This window comes from Dermochelys coriacea, chromosome 2 (genome assembly GCF_009764565.3).
Source record: "Dermochelys coriacea isolate rDerCor1 chromosome 2, rDerCor1.pri.v4, whole genome shotgun sequence".
Classification (NCBI taxonomy): Eukaryota; Metazoa; Chordata; order Testudines; family Dermochelyidae; genus Dermochelys; species Dermochelys coriacea.
The window spans coordinates 186,614,513-186,636,646 of NC_050069.1; the positions used below are offsets into that span (position 1 = coordinate 186,614,513).

A 22,134-nucleotide genomic window follows, 5' to 3' on the forward strand; every position below is an offset into this window, starting at 1 on the left:
ATTAGTCATGGGCCAGGACCCCATTGTGCTAGATTCTGTACAAAGAACAAGAATATGGTCCCTAAAGAGCTTACAATCTAAATATAAGTCAGGAGACAACAGATGGATACGGACAGATCATGGGAGAGCACAAGGAAACAATAAGACAGTATTGGTCACTGTGATAGGCAGTGGTCTCAGAATATCAGTAGTAGTTGTTAAGTTTTTTGTAGGCATCACATCAAAGGAGAGTTTTAAGGGGAATTTGAAGGAAGATAATGAGGTAGCTTTGCATCGGGAGTGTCTACCACAATTGAGAGGCAGCATGGTAAAAAGCATGAAGGTACTTGTTTGGGGAGGGGGGAGCGGAGGAAGTATTTAATGTTGAGTTGAGCTTTGTACTTAAAGCAAGCATGTGAAGAATACACTGTGTCTTCCCCAAACCTACAGTGTATAATTCTTTCAGTACTGAATGAATTATATGAGAATAAAATTAATTTGAAATTGGGTTCTTTACAAAATGTAGCACTCATATGCACGCGTGTGCGCGCATACCTTTTTTTTTATTTTTTTATTTTTTTGTCCAGAATGATCTCATTTCAGGAGTTGTATGTCTATCAAAAATTGGCAGAGAAGTGAATCTTGCATAGATATGGTACAATGGGTAGTATATTTTTTTGTTTTTTTGTTTTTTTAATAAAATTTTAGATTCTTCTTCAGGTGACGTCTCTAGGGGTCCTCCACTTCAGGTTCATATGCATGAACATGGAGCCCCTGTGCTGATGAGTGTGGAAAGACTCTTGGTACAAGAACCTTGCCTGTCTCTAGTATCACATCACTCCTTGGTAATGGCACATTCTCTGGTACACTCTAGGGCAGACATACTCCATATTTCAATGCCCCGTCTTCTTCCTCCCCTCTAGAGCAGTGGTTCTTAATCAGGGGTCCATGGGCCCCTTGGGGGGCAGTGGGCAGGGCCACATGAGACTGGTTCGGCCCAGGGCAGAAAGCCAAAGCCTGAGCCTTGCTGCAGTGGGGCTGAAAAATAGTTGTGATGCAGGTGGGCCTTGGAGTTTTTATACCATGTTGGGGGGCCCAGAAAGAAAAAGGTTGAGAACCCCTTCTCTAGTAAATGATGAGGGCAGCTCCTCTGACCCTCCAATTACTGTCCAGTGTTTGCTCAGTTATCAACCTAGAGCTCAGTTTCTTGACACTTTTTCTGTGAGGGAAACTTCAAGGCACGGGTCACCTTGCACTCTTCCTGGTTTGAACAACCATGAGTTACTCTCCCTGCCCTCTCCCTTTCCTATATAGGGAAATAGTCGTTTTAGGATCTGTGGGCAGCCTATATGGAGCAACTGTCCAGAGCACCCAGTTACACTTGTGGAGAGCATCAGAGAAGATATCATGTATTCTTCTCTGTCAGTCTCTCCAGGAATAACCCTTTGAGGATCAGGAAAAAAGGGCTAATGAGGAAGCTGCAGTACAGACCAACATCTCTTCCTCTCCACCCTGTGGTGCAATAATGCTTTCACCTCCATCGTATGCAGATAATGTCAAGCAGTTCCAGGAATTGATGGGAAAAAAATTCATATCCTTTTGGACTCGTGAGATCGAGCACAAACTAATAGTTGTTCTCCATACTGCCTCCTCTGGTAGGTTAGCCTTATCTGTAAACATGGCTTTGCTGGAACCAGCCAAAACAACATGGTAAACCCCAGCTATTGTACTCCCAACTTGTAAGAGGACAAATGAGAAATACTGTGTTCCTGCCAAGGGTTATGCACTCCTGTTCACTCTCCCAGCCCTGAACTCACTGGTGGTGGATGGTGTGAACGAATGAAATAGACAACACTGTTCTAGATCCACCCCACACAGCAAGGATCAATAACAGCTAGACTTGTTTGGCTCCAAATATTGCTCTTCTGTGTTATTACAATTTAGAATAGTCAATTATTAAGCCATACTCAAAAAATATAATTACATTAATTATGGAAAGATCAATTCTTTTATTGACCACTTACCACAAAAGCAGTGAGAGCAATTTCAAGTGATCATCACAGAGGTACAACTGTTGGCAAGGACTTCATTGCAAGCCTCCCTGGATACATCTGACATGGTGCCTCGATCTAGATGTATGTTGATTATAGATACTCACGGTAGCTCTCATCAAGCTAGCTCAAGTACAAATAATAGCATAGCCACGATAGCATGCGCAGTGGAAACAGAAGCACAGCTAAGCCATGCCAAGTACAAACCCATCTTAAAAAAAGTGGATATGTACTTGACAGGGCTCAGCCATGCATCTCCTGTTGTTACCCGTGCTGATGCGGATACACTAATAATTATACTATCTCAATGAGAGCTAGCTTGAATACGTGTACAGAAGCAGGGGAATCACTCCCCTATCCTTAGCATCGATCCCATGAAAGGACTTAAAATCACTAGATCGGTGGAAAGTTCCATACATGGTCTGCACAGGAGTCCCCTTCGCACTGCTTCCCCCCACGGTGACCATAGAAATAGATGCACACGCTAATAGGATGGGCAGCGCATCTTCATTCATACCATTGAAGACAAATATAATGCTTAGGAATCTAATCTCCATATCAATTTGCTGAAGCTCAAAGCAGTCAAATATGCATGCAAATATTATCCAGCTATGATCAAGAGGCAATCCATCAGAATTATGACAGACAACAGAACCAACATCGACTACATAAGTTACCAGGGAGGAGCAAAATCCACATCCTTTTGTGTAGAAGTGCTAAAGCTGTGGAACTGGTGCATTGCCCACCAAATCTTCATCTCATCCATACTTACCAGGTCTCCAGAATACCATAAGAGACAAACTGAGCAGGCACTTCCGCCAGGATCACAAATGGGAACTCACTTAAGGGGGAGATAACTTATTTGGGGCTGTCTGGGAATAGATCTCTTCACCACTGCCACCAAAAGAAAATGTTTGCATCAGCATGGCCAAGACAAATATTGTTCCTGTACTTTGGTTCCCTTCCTCTCTCATCCATCACTACACTTAATAATGACTTGCTGACTCAAGACTTGGGGAAAATTAATCTCAACCTCGCAGCACTCACCTTAAGGGTTGGCTTCTAAATGCCTCTTACCTGTTTGAAAGAAGTACAAAAGGTGTTGGTGAACAGTAGGAGGGCTCATACTAGGAAAACATACCTGCAGAAATGTAAGAGATATTCCGCCAGTGGCATCTGTCCCCTGTTGACTATTCCCTGTTGCACATTCTTGATTATCTTTTGGTTTGAAGAACTCGGGTGTCTCTCTGAGTTCCATCCATTTAACAGTTGTTACAGCTTTCCATTGCCCAGTTGAAAGGTTTTCAACGTTTGCTCACTGCACCACATCTTGATTCATCAGAGGGTTAATGAACCTTTTTCCCCATGTCACAGAATCCACCCCAGTGTGGGATTTGAATTTGGTCCTCAGTTCTCTAATGAAACCACCCTTTGAGTCACTAGCTAGGTGTTCCCTTCACCACTTGTCCATGAAGAGTGCCTTTTTGGTGGCTATTACCTCATTTGGCAGAATCGAGCTAGGGATGTCTGAGCCCACCACACCATTTTTTGGTTTTATAAAGAAAAGGTTCTTCTCTGGCCACATCCTTAGTTTTTACCTATGTTAACCTTGGATTTCCATATCAGTCAGGATGTTCAGCTGCCACTTTTTATGCTAAGCCTCACCAGACTAGAGAATAAGGCACTCTTCACACCTTAGATGTCAGGAGAACATTAGTTTTTTTTATTTGGACAGGACTAAACCCTTTAGGGTCTCCCCAAGATTATTTGTCTTTCATGGACAGAGTTAAAGGGACCCCACTCTCACCCCAAAGACTGAGTGGTTTCTGGTTGCATTCTTTTTTTCTATGAGGTGACTAATATCTATCCTCCTCCTCAGATTATAGTCCTTTCTACAAAATCAGTGTTTGTTACTATCTCTATTAAATGTTCCCATTGCAGAAAGCTGCCATATGGGCTTTGGTTCACACTTTCTCAAAACATTACACTTTCATGCATTCCTCTAGGGCAGATGCTGCTTTTGGTACTGCTGTTCTTCTGCAGTTGTAGACTGGACTCCAAAGCACCCATCTCCTTTAGGGAGTACTGCTCAGGAATCACCTAAAGTGGAGCACCCATAAGGACATTACTCAAAGAAGAAGTTACTTACCTTACACAGTAACTGGAGTTCTTCAAGTCGTTTGTCTTTTGTGCTCGACTACCCGCCAGATTTCCCCTCTGCTTTGGAGTCTTTGCTTTTGTGGGACTTTGTGGTAGAGAAGAAATTGAGGGTAGCTCATCTGACACTGTCCTATATACCCTCAATAGAGGGCACAAGGTTAGCTAGGGCACATGTGCGGACTGAATTGGCACTACCAAAAGTCCCCAATCAAAAGGCTCAAAGGGAGTATGCCTGCCTGAAGTGGAGCACCCTTAGAGACAAACATCTTGAAGAACTCCAGTCACTGTACAAGGTAAGTAACATATCTCTAATGGTCATCTCTTCTTGTTCTTCAACATAGAAAGTTTCCAGACACCTAAAAATAATGTTCTCTTTCAAAAAAAAATTAATGAACTAACCTCTTTAAAAATGACTGCCATCTTTTATTGTTCATAATGGGACTGAGGTCACAAGCTGCCCTTTAGATGGTTCCTACTTCTGCTCACCTGCTATTCAGTACTCCTCCCTGTCTGTAGATCGCATAGGGGCCACCATCTTTCCTGAAGACAGCTTTTCTTCACAATTTTTAACTGTTAATAAACCTTATATCTTGTTCTTAGGAATTTTTGTGTACAGATAGCTGGGTGCATTTTTGCACCGTGTTTTCATTGGTTTCTAATTGCAGCATCTGGTTTTAAAGGTATATGCACATTTACGATACCATTAGCAGATGGACACAGCAATGTCACAAAAATGCTCATTAGCCTTGTGGGAGAGGAAACAATATATACGCACAATTATATTTGATTGGATATTAGAACAGAGATGTTTTGTTTTTAGTATGTGTTTTGAAATATACATTTTGCAAAATACAAGTAGTTTTTAAGATTTGTATCTCAAAAAGAAAAATTTTTAGCTGCCAGGTTCTGAACAGTATTTTCCTTTGACTTATGTATCACAGAGCTTCAATTCTTGGGTTATGTGTAACTTCAAAGAAGGCAAGACTTAACAGACAGCATGAGGGGGAAAAAATTAATATGGTTAAATTACATCTAGTTTCCTTGCCTGCCACTAACATGTTTGTCACTCAGTGCATTGACACACTTTATTTTTTATATATCTGAAATATCAGGATGACCGAGGGAAGCTTTTAAATGATCCAAGTTTATTCAGAACAGTTATCAGTGCAAGCTACAAACACATTTTTAAAAAAAAATCTTTCAGATTTTACTGTGCATAATCTCAGATCTAGCACCAGAGTTAATGGAGACAGAAACAGCTAAAAAGTTAAACCAGATCATCCAAATAATCACCCACCCCGTTTCCTTGTCTCATTTTTGCCTATTCATAAACATACCGGCATTCATTAATGTAATGAATTCCATCAAAGAAAAGTGTGTGTACTGATTGCCATGTGTATTATTGCTTACTTACTGGCACTGCTTTATTGTAACAGTTATATTCCCCTTATGGTTTGTTTTTTATAGGAAGATGTTTTACAAAATTTATCCCCTAACAAAGATGTTTAATGCTCAGCGTAGATTTCTGCTGCTAAAGGGACTGCCAGGGGATTCTGAGTGCAAATTATATACAGTTTACAGGAAGAAGCCAATTACATCTGTATGTATCCTCTCCAGTTCATGAGGTGGTGCTCCCTATGCCAAATATAAACAAACTAAATACAAAGTGAATGGCTAAACACTTGCACATGCAGTATGCTAGTATTTTTGTTTAATGTTAATGAGAATTAAGATATCTGTTAGTATAGTAGACTCCTTTACAGATTATAGATATGATATGGATATTAAACAAAAACATTGACTCCAGGTAATTGGTTTTAAAATCAGCTAAAAGACTTCTGATAAAATTGCCAATATTTAATTCACTTTACAAAAGTATCTCATTTTGTCCCACTATATTAGCCATTCTGGATTATTTGTTCTAAATAAATAGAACCCTGTTTCTAGAGTACACTCACATTTGCAGCACACTTTTGTTTTTATCTATTTACCTGACTCTGCTTACCTTTTCAGGTTAAAGTTGCAATTCTTAAATACATAGAGACTCTTGCACAGCAGATGGACCCAGGGGATTTCGTAAATTCAAGTGAAACTAGGCTGGCAGTATCTCGGATCATCACCTGGACAACAGAACCGAAAAGTTCAGATGTTAGGAAGGTATGTCCATTCATGCTAAAATATGTAGTTAGTCTTTCACGGTTTTTCTTCAGTAGTTTTGAAAGCTGAAAATTGTTCTGATTGTCCTATCAGAGTTAGGAGGTATTTGTATGTGGATTGTTACCATATTCCTAACTAATGATTTAACAAAAAAAAAAATTTCTTAGGGTTTTGTAATTTGACAGTTTTTCCAACAAAAGAATCCTACAAAAAATTCTTCGTAGGTTCATTCTTTAAAAGTATGGAGACCCTACTCCATTTCACGATACACAGATTAAATTAAAGCATGTCATGTCAAAATAGATAAAATAAAGCCTTGTCTAGACTAAGATAAAGGTGTGTTTTTTAAAATATTTGAGCTTAAAAGTTATACAATTTAAAGCTCTAGACAGTGCAAGTTATATTTTAGGTGGTTGGGAGGAACCTAACTTAGGGTAAAAGGAATACTGTTGTTTAAAACACTTTGTATGACAGTTAAATTTACTTAAGTGGCCATCTCTAGACAGCTTTAACTAATATTACTGCAACAAGGGCCACCTTCTGTCCCAGTAATAATACATTGATCACAGGAGGGGTGAGTAAGAAACTAAAATTATAGTTCATCTGGTTGAATGTTTGCATCTGGTTTTGCACATTCTTTGTATTTGACAAAAGGATTTAAGGAGCAATTGTTGAGTTGGTGACAATAGGAAGCTGACATTTTAATAAAACTACTACTTTGGCATCAAAGAACTTTTCATACAAAAGCTACTGTTGGTGACATTTGCTGTGGAAAACTAAAATACACATTCTACAGAGATTTTTTGCAGGAAGTGAGAGGGGGTTATGTTTCCCAGTAAAAAAAATTGATTAAAAAGAAGCGATTTGGTTTTCACTAACAGATTATTCTGTGTTTATCTTTTTGGGTGACCCCTTTCTTCTTGAGATTTTATGCCAACTTCCCACCACCAGACTTTAGAGACTTCTCTGGCCGCTCCTTTGACCGCTTCTCCCTCCCTTAGAGCTTGGCAACTCTCTCTTTTTTTGTCTTTTGCTGGGGAGACATAGTCTGATCACATGATCAATTATCTGTTCTTTGCTGATCATTTGTAGATTTACCTCTGCTCTCTCTAGCTTTTTCTTCATGGCGGACCTATTACTAACCTACATTAAAATAATTTCTCCTAAACCTACCCTTTTCTATTCCCGTTAGAAACTCCACCATCATCCTTGTCCCTCTGGCGCTGACTGTCTTAGTATCATTTTTCTCCCATAAGCGTGTAAAAGTATACAAATTTACAAAAAGCAGATTTCACAAAGTCTGTAAAAAGAAACTTCATTCATCGTGTGCAAACAAAAATTGGTGCTGAACTTTAGGAAACTTAGTGCGTTTCTCTGTGAACTAGATCATCATTTAGCAAGAAAATGGAAAGTACTTTTTTAAAAGGCGAGTATTGTTGCATTAGCGTATAGGTTTATGATACTCAATTATGTTCTTAATTTTGGTGTCCTCTTTCAGTCATTTTTTCCACTTCTCCTCCCCCTTTCCACTTACAGTAACTGTTGAATCCTGTTTTTCCTCAGCTGCTCAAAAAAGTCCATCATTCCTTGCCATTCCCATTGTTGAGTCTTGTCCAAGGTTTTATCAACTCAGCTGAGCAATCCCTGCTTGCCTAACTTTAGCTTTATTGTCCATCAGTCCATCCAAAACACTGCTCCCAAAATCATGTACTTTGCCTGTTGCACCAGCCCTGTCCAGACTCTTCTTCAGATCCCTTTTCTTAGCTTTCCTTGTCCTCCCAGATCATGCTGAGACTCCTAGTCTGTTAAACTACTGAAAATCTGGAGATATTGAAAACAAAGGATGTGGGGGAGTCTAACAAAATGCTCCTGCTTACTGGACAATCAGCTGAATTAAACTGCTCATTAAAATAGTGAGGAGGATCTCATCAATCTACTCAGTCATCAAAATGTATAGCAGTATATGGCAAAAAGTTGGTCAAGCAAGTGTTCTCCAGACAGGCATAATATTCTGTAACCATTAAGACTTCATTGAAGTTGCTTATCGCTCCCCCCACCTTTTTTTAATTAACTTTATAAAAGGGGAGGGAGTCATTTTAGTAAAAGATGAAGTGTTTGAATCCTTTTCTAATTTTATATGATATATGCTGATATCCAGCAATTGTTTTTAAATGAACTACATGTGAGCCCTTTTTGTCTGTTAGTTTTAAATATTTTTTTTTCAAACATTTTCAGAAATTTATTCTCCTGTAACTTGGTTACATAATAACACTAGCTAGAGCCCATTAAGGAACACTAATAATAAATAATAATCAGTTTGAAAACTTAACCCAAACCTACAAGTTCAAGGATGAAACATACTAACCATGTGAAAAATACATATGCTACCATACCTCCTGTAATTTAAAAAAAATAAAAGTTAGTTTTGTCCTTCATTTAATTGTAATGGATTGTCAGTCAACTTTCTTATTTATATAGACTTTCAAGAAATTTTTGGCAAGGTTTCTCAAAAGAGGCTACCAAAAAAACTAACTAGTCTTGGGGTGAGAGGCTAAATAGTACCATGGGCAAAAATTATCTAAGAGACAGGGGAAAAATTATAGGAATAGATGGTCAATTTTTTTCATGGTAAAAAGTTAACAATGGGCCTCAAGATTCCATATTAGTTTCAGTGTTTTAATATGTTTAGTAATGATCTAGAAGGAGTGTGTTTAAAAAAAAAATGAGGTAGCAAAATTTGCAGATGACACAAAGTTAATCAGTTATTCAAGTCTAGAGAAGGTTGAAGAACTTCAGAGTGTGACTCAACCAAATTTGATGAATAGACAACATGATGGCAAATGAAGTTCAGTGTTAACAAATGCAAAGCAGTGCACGCTGGCGGGAAGACGTAAACTACTTTTACACCTCACAAGTTTCTTAATTAACAGTATCAACTCAAGGAAGGGACTGGCAATCATTATGTAAAGCTTAACGAAGACTTCTGTATAATGTGTAGCTCTGGTCAAAAAAGTAAGCGTTATGTTAGAGTGCATAAGGAATGGCATGTTGAATAATGTGGAAAATATTATAATGCCATGATACAAATGAGTGATACAGCCTCATCTGGAATACTGTGTGCCATTCTGGTCACCCCTTCTCATAAAGGATATTGCAGAATTATAAGGGGTTCAGAGAATAACGAATTGTTAGAGGTATGGATAAATTCCTATGAAGAAAGTGAAAAAAAATTGGGATTTTTTACCTTAAAAGAAAGAGATTATTAGGGGGGATATGATAAAAGTAGCTGGAAACACATTCTGTTATTAAAGATCCGTAACATTTCCTGTCCCAATGCCCTGTTTTCAGTTGCTTATAAATTTGCCAAGCTTTGAGTATTTGGACTGAAGTTTTACTTGCTGGGTGTCTTCCTCGGGCTAAATATTTTCGGAAAAATTCAGCCAAAACTGTTCAGCCATTTCCAAGAATGAGATAATGCAGAAATACATTTTGCCCATGTTAAAAATTTCTGGTGACCATTTCTTTGAACAACATTAGTATCCATGGGATTTGGAGCAAGGGCTTGAAATTTGGCAGGGGCGTTTGTTTGTGTCAGGGATATGCCTTTTGCCATCCCTGTGAAAATCTGCCCAAATTTGGCCAAGTTATAAGCCTTTGAAAATTGTAGTTTGCACATGGCTGATTTTGGCAGCTAAAATCTCCAAAGATTCCATCCTCGCTGAGCATGCTTAAGCAACTCACAGCTCCTAGGTGCTCACCAGACTGAGCATGCACCATCCTCACAGAAAGAGAATGTGCTCCAGCCTAGGGCTGTGGGGGTTTAAAAGGACTTTTCTTGTAATTGCTACTCCCAGGTGGTCCATTCCAGGGTGGTGTTGGGCATTAGAATCAAGAGCAGAGATGTCACGGCTTGGTTGCATGCCCAGCTTGAGACTCTGTGATCTGATATGCTGAAGTGTTGAGCACTAACAGCAATGATTAATTCTGTGGAAAGCTCTGTTTTGAACATATAAAGTGCTTAATACTGTGAAAAATCAGGTCCCAGTCTTCTCAGATTAGTGGTAACTTTTTACCTTATCACCCATCAGTTCTCCATCTGTAAAATGGGAGTAATACCCCCTCATCTCAAAGGAGTGTTGTGAAGTTAAAATTAATGTTTATGTGAAGCACTTATCACTATAGTATCTAAGTGCCATAGAAAAGCTATGAGGAAATTAATAATTCTGTCTTGAGAGCAGTTTGAATAGTGTGCAGCTCATTAAGTGAGCACTGTCCATCATGTGTACTGAATGAGGCATGGGCCTTGTGGAAAAAATAGTATGTGACCATGTAATTAAAGATTGTGTCATAATACATTTGCACTGGGGGGGCAGAATTAAGATTGTGCTGGCATTTCCTTACTTTTGAGTACTTGACTTTGTAACACTGATGTTCTTTTAACATAGTTTATTGTGTGTAACATATAATAAGAAATGGCATAGAGAAATTAGGTTGGGAGCTTCTGCTCTCTGTCTCATAACACAAGAATAAGAGGACATTCAATTAAACTAGAAAGTACGAAATTTAAAAAATGCTAAAAGTAAATGCTTTTTCATTCAGCATATAGTAAGACAGTAATACTCATTGCCACAAGTTGTTGTTGAGGCCTGTTATTGGAGAGATTCAAAGAGTTTAAAAAGTATGGATTGGATGAATGGACTGTAAGGTGGATAGAAAGCTGGCTAGATCGGGCTTAACGGGTAGTGATCAATGGCTTAATGTCTAAATTGGCAGCCGGTATCAAGCGGAGTGCCCCAGGGGTCAGTCCTGGGGCCAGTTTTGTCAAACATCTTCATTAATGATCTGGATGATGGGATGTATTGCACCCTCAGCATGTTCATGGATGACACTAAACTGGGGGGAGAGGTAGATATGCTGGAGGGTAGGGATAGGGTCCAGAGTGACCTAGACAAATTGGAAGATTGGGCCAAAAAAAATCTGATGAGGTTCAACAAGGACAAGTGCAGAGTCTTGCATTTAGGATGGAAGAATCCCATGCACTGCTACAGGCTGGGGACCGACTGGCTCAGCAGCCATTCTGCAGAAAAGCACCTGGGGATTACTGTGGACGAGAAGCTGGATATGAGTCAACAGTGTGCCCTTGTTGCCAAGAAGGCTAACGACATATTGCGCCGCATTAGTAGGAGCATTGCCAGCAGATTGAGGGAAGTGATTATTCCCCTCTATTCGGCACTTCTGAGGCCACATCTGGAGTATTGCATCCAATTTTGGGCCCCCTACTCCAGAAAGGATGTGGACAAATTGGAGAGAGTCCAGCGGAGGGCAAGGAAAATGATTAGGGGGCTGGGACACATGACTTATGAGGAGAGGCTGAGGGATCTGGGCTTATTTAGTCTGCAGAAGAGAAGAATGAGGGGGGATTTGATAACTGCTTTTCACCTACCTGAAGGGCATTCCAAAGAGGGTGGAGCTTGGCTGTTCTCAGTGGTGGCAGATGACAGAACAAGGAGCAATGATCTCAAGTTGCAGTGGGGAAGGTCTAGGTTGGATATTAGGGAAAACTATTTCACTAGGAGGCTGGTGAAGCACTGGAATGGGTTACCTAGGGAGGTGGTGAAATCTCCATCCTTGGAAGTTTTTAAGGTCAGGCTTGACAAAGGCCTGGCTGGGATGATTTAGTTGGGTTTGGTCCTGCTTTGAGAAGGGGGTTGGACTAGATGACCTCCTGAGGTCTCTTCCAACCCTAATCTTCTATGATTCTATGACTTGGTCATTTATATGGATAACAAGAATATCCAGAATTATTACATTTAATGCTAACACATTTTGGAAGGAATAAAATGAATAGAAAAACATTTTTAAACAATGTTTGGCAAGTTTCAGTGGTATTTTTCAAAGACTATATTTACAAGAGTAGTTTTGACTCGCAGTATATTTGTCAAATAAATTATTTGGCAAATACCAGTGAAATGCAAATACAGTAATATAATCTCCTAGTATTCAGCAAGTCTATTTTTTCATCTCACTTGTTTTGGTTCCTGTCTTATTTCCATTCCTGGTTAAACTTCGCTTTTTCTTACTATAGTAGATCATACTGTGTCTAATTTTGTGTTATCTTTGTTTACTTTTTTGTCCTCTGCAACTGTCTCTCTCCCTTTACCTCCTCTTCAGTATTTTTCTCTCGCCACGTTTCTTCTGCTTCTCCCTCCAGAACCTTGCTGCAGTATTTCTCTGTTCTGATTTCTCATGTTGGAAAATGTCAGACATCTACTAGCCACAAACTAATGCAAAACACTGGGGGTCTTACTGCCCATAGGCAGTGCCCAAATGAGAAGCCAGTCCCTCTAGCTTCTTGGAATGGGGAAGTTGATGATGGTATTCCTCCTGGGTGGTATCTCATAATACTAATTGTCTTTCAGATATGCCTCTGTTTAGGTGTTGGTGCTGCTTACTTTATCAGTCATTAAACTCCACAGGCTGCTGGAAGGGAAGAGGAGACATGCACACTTCTGGTTCTCTTCCCCCACGCTGTCCTTCCTCCCCAAAACCTGAGTTGTCACAAGGCTAGGTGGGATTCTGCAGTACTTGACTCCATTGCAGCCTCCTTTTTTGGTTCCTCGTCTGCATCAGCTAGCTCCAGTGCTTGCCTCTGCTTCGGCTCAGAGCTTTCAAGCACCAGCAGAATGAAATATGACCCTGTTCTTGTAGATCTCAGAGCTGCACACAGGACTCTTAATAACATTAATGAAAACTGATCAGACTCTGGTCAATTTTCATTCTGCTTTAGCTTGGCAAAGTTTTAAGCGTGGGAGGTATAGGAGCAGACTGCTGACTAAGGGAGACAGCATTAATTCACTTTGCACTTGGTTCACATTTGGGAACTTAACTTCACAACCGCAGAAGGCTAGAAACATAAGCCAATAATTTCAAAAACAGGTGCCTGAAGTTAGGTTCCTATCTTCATATTTTAGGCACCTAAAGTGAGGAGTAATGACCATACAGTAGATCCATAAATAATTATTTAGAAATCTAACTTTAGGCATCATTTTTGAAAAGCCTGGACTTTATCTTTTTTTAAATGAAAGCTTAAGATTCTGTAGGGTTTGGTGGCACTTGCCCAGAGAAGTTTCTTAGTCACCCTGAGCTAGTGAATTTTTCAAGACCTGATAACACTTTTTCTAGAGCTTTATATTCAGGGGTCTCTTTCACCTAAATCCAGTAAAATTTAAGTAGTAAGGCACATGGCATTCTATCTTATCTGATGATTAAAATCTCTAGTATGGGTTCTTGTGTCAATAATTAACTGAATCATGGAGGAGCTGCCAATGAGCTTTATCATCTGGAACACTACATATAATTACGTTTTCTCATCCTACTTTTTGTTACCATCAGAGAGCCACTTGCAGTAGCTAGTTGCCCTGAGCTTCAAGATTACACCAATAAATATTTGAAAGTGATATCCTGACATTATTAAACTATGTTTTTTAAATGGTTTTCACGTAAATAGATTTAAATGAAAAATTAGATATATCATAAACATTCACAGCAACTTTCTCTATTTTTAATAGGTGGTAACTTTTTTTTAATGAACTTTTCGATTATATTAAAACAAAGCAGCTTTTTTCCACCTACTTTGTACAAATGACATTTTCCCAGTATGAGCATTTGCTATTGGTCGTTGAACTGGGACTTTTTTCTGGAGACTAGCATTCTGTGCTCCAGAATCTCAGTTGTGTTTTGAGTTTTATTTTGGGTTTGTTTTTTGTTTTTTTTAATGAAAAGTCCCTAGCAGCCTAGTTTCAAAGGTCAAATTTTTAAGGTCAACAGTACATAAACCAAAGCAGTGATATGTGCATCAATATACAGCCAGCCTGAAACAATAGTTGCGAGAGGGTTGGTTTACTATGAAGCAAAATAATGATGAATTAATCATCAACACTGATAACTCTTTGATTGGTGATCAAAGCATGTAAGAAAAAAAACCAATCACATTATGAAAATCTGCTGTGAATATAGCTCCACCTGAGACACCAAAATAAAACTTCATTTATGGGCAGACTTTGGGAATATCATTTTTATTTCCCATTTGACCCCCTATTATAGGAACATGTTGACACATGCTACTTCTCAAAATCACCTACAGTAGCCAAATGTGCATAATTAGAAGCTGCACTACTCGAGATGCAACGATTTGAGCCTTATTGTGATGGGCTCTGTACAAGTATAAAATACAGTTCTACCCCAGAAAGCTTAATTTCTAAATCATTTTGACTGATGCCTGGGGGTAAGGGCTTAGAATACAACAGAGAAGAGAGATAAGATAAGAGTCACAGTAATAACACAAGGTTACATATAAGATTAGCAACAGGTACAATCTGGAAACTTTAAGAGTTCTGGGGGGATTTATGTCTCAACTGGCAAAGAGATCAATGAATCACTTCTAGTCTAACCAGTTAGGAGTTGATGAATCTGTCAATTTCCCTTGGGTTTTTATTAACTCAAATTGCATTGAAGTGAAGAGACGAGGACAGGAATAAGAAAAAGGTTTAAACATGTAGCCGTTCACCAGTGAAGAACAGTTGTTCACAGCAAATTTATGTTTAAGATTTAATATTTACTTAATTATATTTAAACACAACCATGAATATGTGCTGATGTATGTTTTCAGTATTAGCTTTCCACTTAATTTAAAGTTATTATAGTTCATTACTCTGGAGAGAAAAAGAGAGAAATAAATATCTGAAAGAATTTTCTAAATTACTTGTTTAAATATTTTGGTACTTAAGCAAGTTGTCTATCATTTTTTCAAACTTTAGGCGCTGGTTCTGTCCAGTGCATAGCACACCATGTTGGTGAGCTGATAGATATAAATTGTTAATCTGGAATCAGCTTCATACCAGAATTAAAATATTAAATAAATCTGTGTAATTCAACAATATCCTGCATTTCTTTGCTATGTGGCTGGCCTCTTGCGATACTGACAAACCTTTTGGCCTCTTTTCAGAGTAGCAGCCGTGTTAGTCTGTATTCGCAAAAAGAAAAGGAGTACTTGTGGCACCTTAGAGACTAACAAATTTATTAGAGCATAAGCTTTCGTGAGATACAGCTCACTTCATCGGATGCATTTGGTGGAAAAAACAGAGGGGAGATTGATATACACACACAGAGAACATGAAACGCATTGTTTCATGTTCTCTGTGTGTGTATATCAATCTCCCCTCTGTTTTTTCCACCAAATGCATCCGATGAAGTGAGCTGTATCTCACGAAAGCTTATGCTCTAATAAATTTGTTAGTCTCTAAGGTGCCACAAGTACTCCTTTTCTTTTGGCCTCTGTAATCAGCACTGACTAAATTGTGTAAATGATACTAAATCAGCTAAAAAAAGTTAGCTAAAAAATACACTGCATAACTAATTACATTCTACTGTTATTAAAGAGATGTGTTTTTGATACAAGTCAAAGAAAACCATTTTAAAACACCAGTTTAAAAACAAGTATTTACTCCCTAAAAATGGGGAGGATCTATAAATTGCCTAACAAATAAAAACTTAAAATCAGAAAAATTATGCAGCAAGTCAGAAGCTCTAATATTAATATTTCAAATTTGATTTTTAATCTTCAAAGTGTTTTGCAATTTGCTAAATTAATTCTAATGACATTTACCTCACAAGATTATTATTCATTTTTATAGATAAGGGAAACTGAAGAAGAAAGTTTAAATGACTCCCCATGTGATCTTGGGGGAGTCTGTGTAAGTTAAAGACATATGATCAGACCACAGAACTATGCCTACTGTTCTCCAGGTTAACACATCTATTTGCTAAATATTAAAATAAAAAATAAGGATTCTCAGTTGATAAACCTGTGGGTCACAACCCACCGAGAGTCACCAGAAAGTTTCTGGGGAAGAGGCAGGTGTAGCAAGCTGGCTCCCATCATGTCTGAGGTATTCTGCTAAATGAGTCTTCTGTCATTTGGAAATGATTCTGTTTTAATGCCGAAATCACTTATGTCATTATGCCATTTTCTTTGTCATTTTATTTGTCTGTTGTTACTAGCACAAAGCACTCTGGGAGAATATCTCAAAATGACTTGTTGCTAGGAGGATCATGGGAAGTAAAAGGCTAAGGATTCCTGACCAGGGTCATCAGTGTGTGACCAGCAAATGTCCATTGTTGGTTTTTTAATCATGTCTGCCGATACCTTTATTCTTGAAGTTTTTATCTAATTAAAATAGGTAATCAGCATTGTATTTCTGCCATCTTTTTTGATTACTCCTTTCGCTGGAATCCTTACTGGTAAAATAAAGCAATTTTCAATATCTAACATTTTTAAAACAAAAATTCACATAAGGTTTTCATTAATTTTTTTTGCTCTAGGCTGCACAGTCAGTGCTGATTGCCCTATTTGAACTAAATACCCCAGAGTTCACAATGTTACTGGGTGCATTACCAAAAACATTTCAGGATGGAGCAACAAAGCTTCTCCACAACCATCTCCGGAATACGGGCAATGGTGGTCAGGTATTTACACTTTTTTTGGGGGGGGGAAGGGCTCTGAAGTTACTGATACATACTTTCATCTTCATCTTAATATAGGTTGTTCTTCTTCCAGGGCGTGCTCATATCAATTCCAAGTAGGTGTGCGCGCGCTGCATACAGTTGTCAGAAGACTTTCCTCTAGCCATACCCGTCGGGTTGGCTGTAGAGCCCCTTGAAGTTGTGCCTTCGTGGTGGTGTATATAGGTCCCTGCCAACCTGCTGTCTCTTCAGTTCCTTCTTACTGCCCATGACAGTCTTTGGAGCTGCATTCTTCTCGATCCTCTAGTGGTCTTTCTCTTTGTATCTGTAAATAGTTAACTTAGTGTTAGTGTTTCAAGTAATTTTTATAGTTAGATATGTTTTTGTTGGGGATTCCCCCACTGCAGGTGCTGCCAGAAGCCTATGCCCAATGTGACTCCAACGATTCTTGCTTAAAGTGCTTGGGGAAGGCCCAACAGACCAACATGTACAAGATTTGCCAAGGTTTCTGCCCAAGAATCAAAAAGGAGAGAGACTCTAGGTTAAAACTACTCCTCATAGAGTCATCTCTCCATCCTCAGCCCGCACAGCCCACGTTGGACTCAAAATCTAAGGAGGCAAAGAAGCTGAACCTCTTTGGCCGAAAGGTCTACTCTAACAGAGGGCTCCAGCTTCAGATTGCCAACCAGCCACTACAATTTCAATTCTTGGAACGCTCTGACTAAGTTTAAAGAGTTGCTTCCAGCTGAATCCCGGTCAGAGTTTAGGGCCATCATCAAAGAGGGCGAGATTATAGCAAGGACCTCATTGCAAGCCAGACTTGACTCAGCGGTCTTGGCAACCCGCACAATGTCAACCAGTATAGCCATGTGAAGGAGCTCATGGCTACAGAGTTCAGGCCTCGCACGTGAGGTCCAAAAAACAATTCAGGAATTGCCCTTCGATGGATCAGGGCTGTTCTTGGAGCAAATGGACTCTAAGCTTCAGTCTCAAAGACTTGCAAGTAACATTAAAATCTCTTGGCTCCATACACTAGCCCCACGAAAGAAGCATTTCAAACCTCAGTGTCCCCAATGCTTCTGCCCAACTCATCCTAGACAGGATTACAACAGGAAGCAGGGCAGAAATTATAGGAAGAGGCCACCTCAGCCCTCTTCCACCCAGAGCCAGGGCTTGGTGAGGCAGTCTTTTGACCCCAAGCAAAATTTTTGAAGGTGCATCTGGGGGTGACGCACCAGGCAAAATCCCGTATACTTCCTTCCATTTCATGAACTGTCTATCCCATTTCTACCATGCCTGGGCCCTGATCACCTTGGATCAATGTGTCGTATGCATGGTCGAATTGGGATATTCTCTCAAATTCTGTTCCATCCCTCCCATCCATTCCCCTTTCCTCTTCAGGGACCCTTCTCACAAGCAACTTTTCATACAGGAGTTACAAACACTCCTATAAGCTGGAACAGTAGAGGAGGTCCCTCAGAATTTCTGGGGCAAGGGGTTTTATTCCCAATATTTCCTAATCCCGAAAGCAAGGGCAGGCTCAGGCCTATTCTAGACCTGTGAAACCTCAATAGATTCATGAAAAAGTTGAAGTTCTTCATGGTCTCCCTGGCTTCCATTATCTCCTCCTTGGATCTGGAGGACTGGTACGCCCCCCCCTTAACTTGAAGGACACATACTTCCATGTGTCGATATTCCCGTCCCACAGGCGGTTCCTCCACTTTGTGGTCAACACCACCCATTATTAGTTTATGGTTCTCCCCTTCGGGCTGACAGCGGCCCCTTGGGTGTTCACCAAATGCATGTAGGTCGTAGATGCCTTCTTGAGGAGGCAACAGATGCAAGTGTTCCCATACCTAGATGACTTGCTAATTAAGTGCCGCACCAGAGCTCAGGTGGAGGAGCATGTGAACCTGGTACGGTTGACTTTTGACAGGTTCAGGCTGATACTGAATGAGACACAGTCAACTCTAACCCGCACTCAGAGGATAGAGTTCATCGGAGCTCTCCTAGACTCAGGTCAAGCCACAGCAGTCCTTCCAGAATTGCATTTTCTGACCATAGGTGCCATTAGGGGGCTTACAATGATACCCCACTACTATGGTGAGAAATTGCCTGAAGCTGCTTGGTTATGTGGCCACTTGTACGTATGTAGTTCAGCACGCGAGACACTGGCTCTACAGGCCTGGCTGGCCTCAGTATATGGGTCAAACCGAAACCACCTAGATATGATAATCACTGTTCCTCCTCCAGTTATTGAGTCCCTCCTGTGGTGGCTCAACCCGCAAGTGGTGTGTGCAGGAGTACCCTTCTCCAGACTCCAACCCTTGCTGTCTCTAATCACGGAGGCATCGGCAATGGGGCGGGGGGAGGGGGCATCTAGGAAGACTCAGGACTCAAGGTCTCTGGTCCGCGGCAGAACTTTCGCTGCACATCAACATCAGGGAGCTAAGAGCGGCTTGCTTCACTTGCCAGACATTCCAAACGCATCTGGAGAGCAGAAGTGTATCGGTATTGACCGACAATACAACAGTGATGTTCTATATAAACAGACAGGCTGCTCGCTCCTCTCCCCTATGCCAGGAAGCTCTCAAACTGTAAGACTTCTGCATTGCCCTCTCGATACATCTCGAGGCATCATACTTTCCGAGCTCTCAGAACAGGCTTGCCGATCATCTCAGCAGGTCCCTTCACAATCACGAGTAGTCTGTCCTTCCGGATGTCGTGATCAACATCTTCCAATGATGGGGGTTTCCCCAGATAGGCTTGTTCTCAACAAGACACAACAGAAAGTGTCAGCAGTTCTATTCCTACATGAATCACAGCCCGGGCTTGCTCACGGACGCTTTTCCCCTCACTTAGAAGGATCACTTGCTGTATGCATTCTCTCCCTTCCCACTTGTATGCAAGGTCCTGCAAAAGGTCAGTTATCTTAATAGCACCAGCATGGCCATGTCAACACTGGTTCACCTCGCCTGTCGGTGGACACGCCCATAACCTTGCCACTGGTCCCGGTCTTGATCATGCAGGACCACAGCCGCCTCCAGCATCCCAGTCTAGAGTCTCTCCATCTCATGGCTTGGAAACTCTGTGGCTAAACCCGTTGGAGCTCACGTGTTCAGACCTTGTTAGGGAGGTTCACCTTCGCAGTAGGAAACCATCCACTAGAGCCACTTATTTGGCTAAGTGGAAGAGATTATCTATTTGGCCATTACAAAAGGAAACTCCACCTTTACAGTCATCAGTTCCCTTTATCCTGGACTATTTACTACATTCGAAACGGCAGAGCCTGTCAGTGTCATCAATAAATGTGCACCTGGCCGCTATCTCGGTTTTCCATCCCAATTTGGCTGGCTGGTTGGTTTTCACTAACCCTATGGTTGGCTGCTTCCTCAAAGGATTAGATAGACTGTACCCTCAAGACAGCCAATCCCACCATGGGATCTCAACCTGGTACTCTCAAGACTGATGGGTCCTCCCCTTGAGCCCCTAGCAACATGATCTCTTCCCTACCTTTCCTGGAAAGTAGCGTTCTTGGTGGCTATAACTTCAGCCAGGAGAGTGTCTGAGCTTAAGGCCTTAACTTCTGAGCTCCCATATACTGTCTTCTATAAGGACAAGCTGCAATTGCACCCCACCCACCTTTTCTCCCAAGGTTAGTTTCACAATTCCACATGAACCAGGATATATTTCTTCCAGTATTCTTTCCTAAGCCGCATGCTAGCAACTGGGAGTGAATGTTCCACTCCCTGGATGTCAGACAAGTGTTAGCCTTTTACATCAAAAGAATGAAACTATTTGGGAAATCAAGATAACTCTTCATTGAGATTGTAAAGCAAATGAAGGGGCTTCCAGTGTCTTCCCAAAGAATCTCTTCATGAATCAGGGCATGCTACGACCTGGCAAAGATACCTGCCCCCGCGCTGATGGCATATTCCACATGGGCCAGGCATCCTCAGTGGCGTTCCTAGCACAAGTCCCTATTCAAGATACCTGCAGTGCAGTGACATGGTTATCAATCCACACCTTTACATCGCACTGCGCCGTTATACAGCAGGCCAGAGACGACGACACATTTGGCAGAGCAGTGCAGTCTGCGACCTGCTGAGCTCCGCCTCCTTCTCCTAGGAGATGTTTGGGAGTCACCTATTTGGAATCGACATAAACAAGCACTTGAAGAAAAAAAAACAGTTAGCTACCTTCTCGTAACTGTTGTTCTTCAAGATGTTGCTCATGTCCATTCCAAGAAGCGCCTACCTGCCCCTCTATCAGAGTACTCCGAAGAAACTGAAGAGGCAATGGATTCACAGGACCTATATACACCGCCCTGAAAGCACAATTCCAGCAAGCTCCACAGCCAACCCGATGGGTACTGCTAGGGGAAACTCCTTCCATCGACTGTGCACACGGCATGCGCACACCTCCTTGGAATGGACATGAGCAACACATCTCGAAGAACAGTTATGCAAAGGTAGGTAACTAGTTTTTTTTTTATTATAATTATTATTATTTAGTTTGCTTTTATTTATTTGCAAGGGGTTTCTAATTTGGAGTCTCCCTTAATTTATAGTTAACAATGTTATTTTAAAAAGGGGTGTGTATATATATTTCAAAAAGTTGAGAATTCTAAGCATTATTACTTTTAAGTAAACTGATCATGTTAGCTCTTGGTGCTCTTAACTTTCACAAACAGTAATATATCTCATGCCTATTTCTTTAGTTACTGAAATTACTTGTATCTCGCTAGGTTTCAGAGTGGTATCCATGTTAGTCTGTATCAGCAAAAAAAGTCCTTGTGTCACCTTAGAGACTAACAAATTTATTTGGGCATAAGCTTTTGTGGGATAAAACCCACTTCATCAGATGCATGGAGTGGAAAATACAGTAGAGAGGTATAAATACACAGCATATGAAAAGATGGGAGTTGCCTTAACAAGTGGGGGATCAGTGCTAGTGAGAAAATTCAATTGAAGTGGAAGTGGGCTATTCTCAACAGTTGACAAGAAGGGGTGAGTATCAGCAGGGGGAAATTAGTTTTTGTAGTGACCAATCCACTCCCAGTCTTTATTCAGGCCTAATTTGATGGTGTCCAGTTTGCAAATTAATTCCAGTTCTGCAGTTTCTCGTTGAAGTCTGTTTTTGAAGTTTTTTTGTTGAAGAATTTCCACTTTTAAGTCTGTTATTGAGTGTCCAGGGAGACTGAAGTGTTCTCCTACTGGTTTTTGAATGTTATAATTCTTGATGTCATACTTGTGTCCATTTATTC

At 40.5% G+C, this 22,134-nt stretch overlaps 2 protein-coding genes across 51 annotated transcripts in view; one reads left to right on the forward strand and one right to left on the reverse strand.

Annotated features, from left to right (window-relative positions):
• CLASP2 (cytoplasmic linker associated protein 2) overlaps positions 1-22,134 on the forward strand; it is a 274,460-nt gene that overhangs the window by 213,198 nt on the left and 39,128 nt on the right. For 48 of the 50 annotated variants that reach the window (XM_043508830.1, XM_043508832.1, XM_038392148.2 and 45 more), the window contains 2 exons: positions 6,204-6,347; positions 16,728-16,871. In XM_043508830.1, coding sequence (XP_043364765.1) covers positions 6,204-6,347; positions 16,728-16,871 — 288 coding nt within the window. The remainder of the gene's footprint in view (positions 1-6,203; positions 6,348-16,727; positions 16,872-22,134) is intronic. The other 2 variants (XM_038392170.2, XM_043508823.1) reach the window with 1 other exon arrangement.
• Positions 1-22,134, reverse strand: part of FBXL2 (F-box and leucine rich repeat protein 2) — a 463,505-nt gene that overhangs the window by 173,634 nt on the left and 267,737 nt on the right. The gene's annotated exons all lie outside the window — the stretch shown is intronic.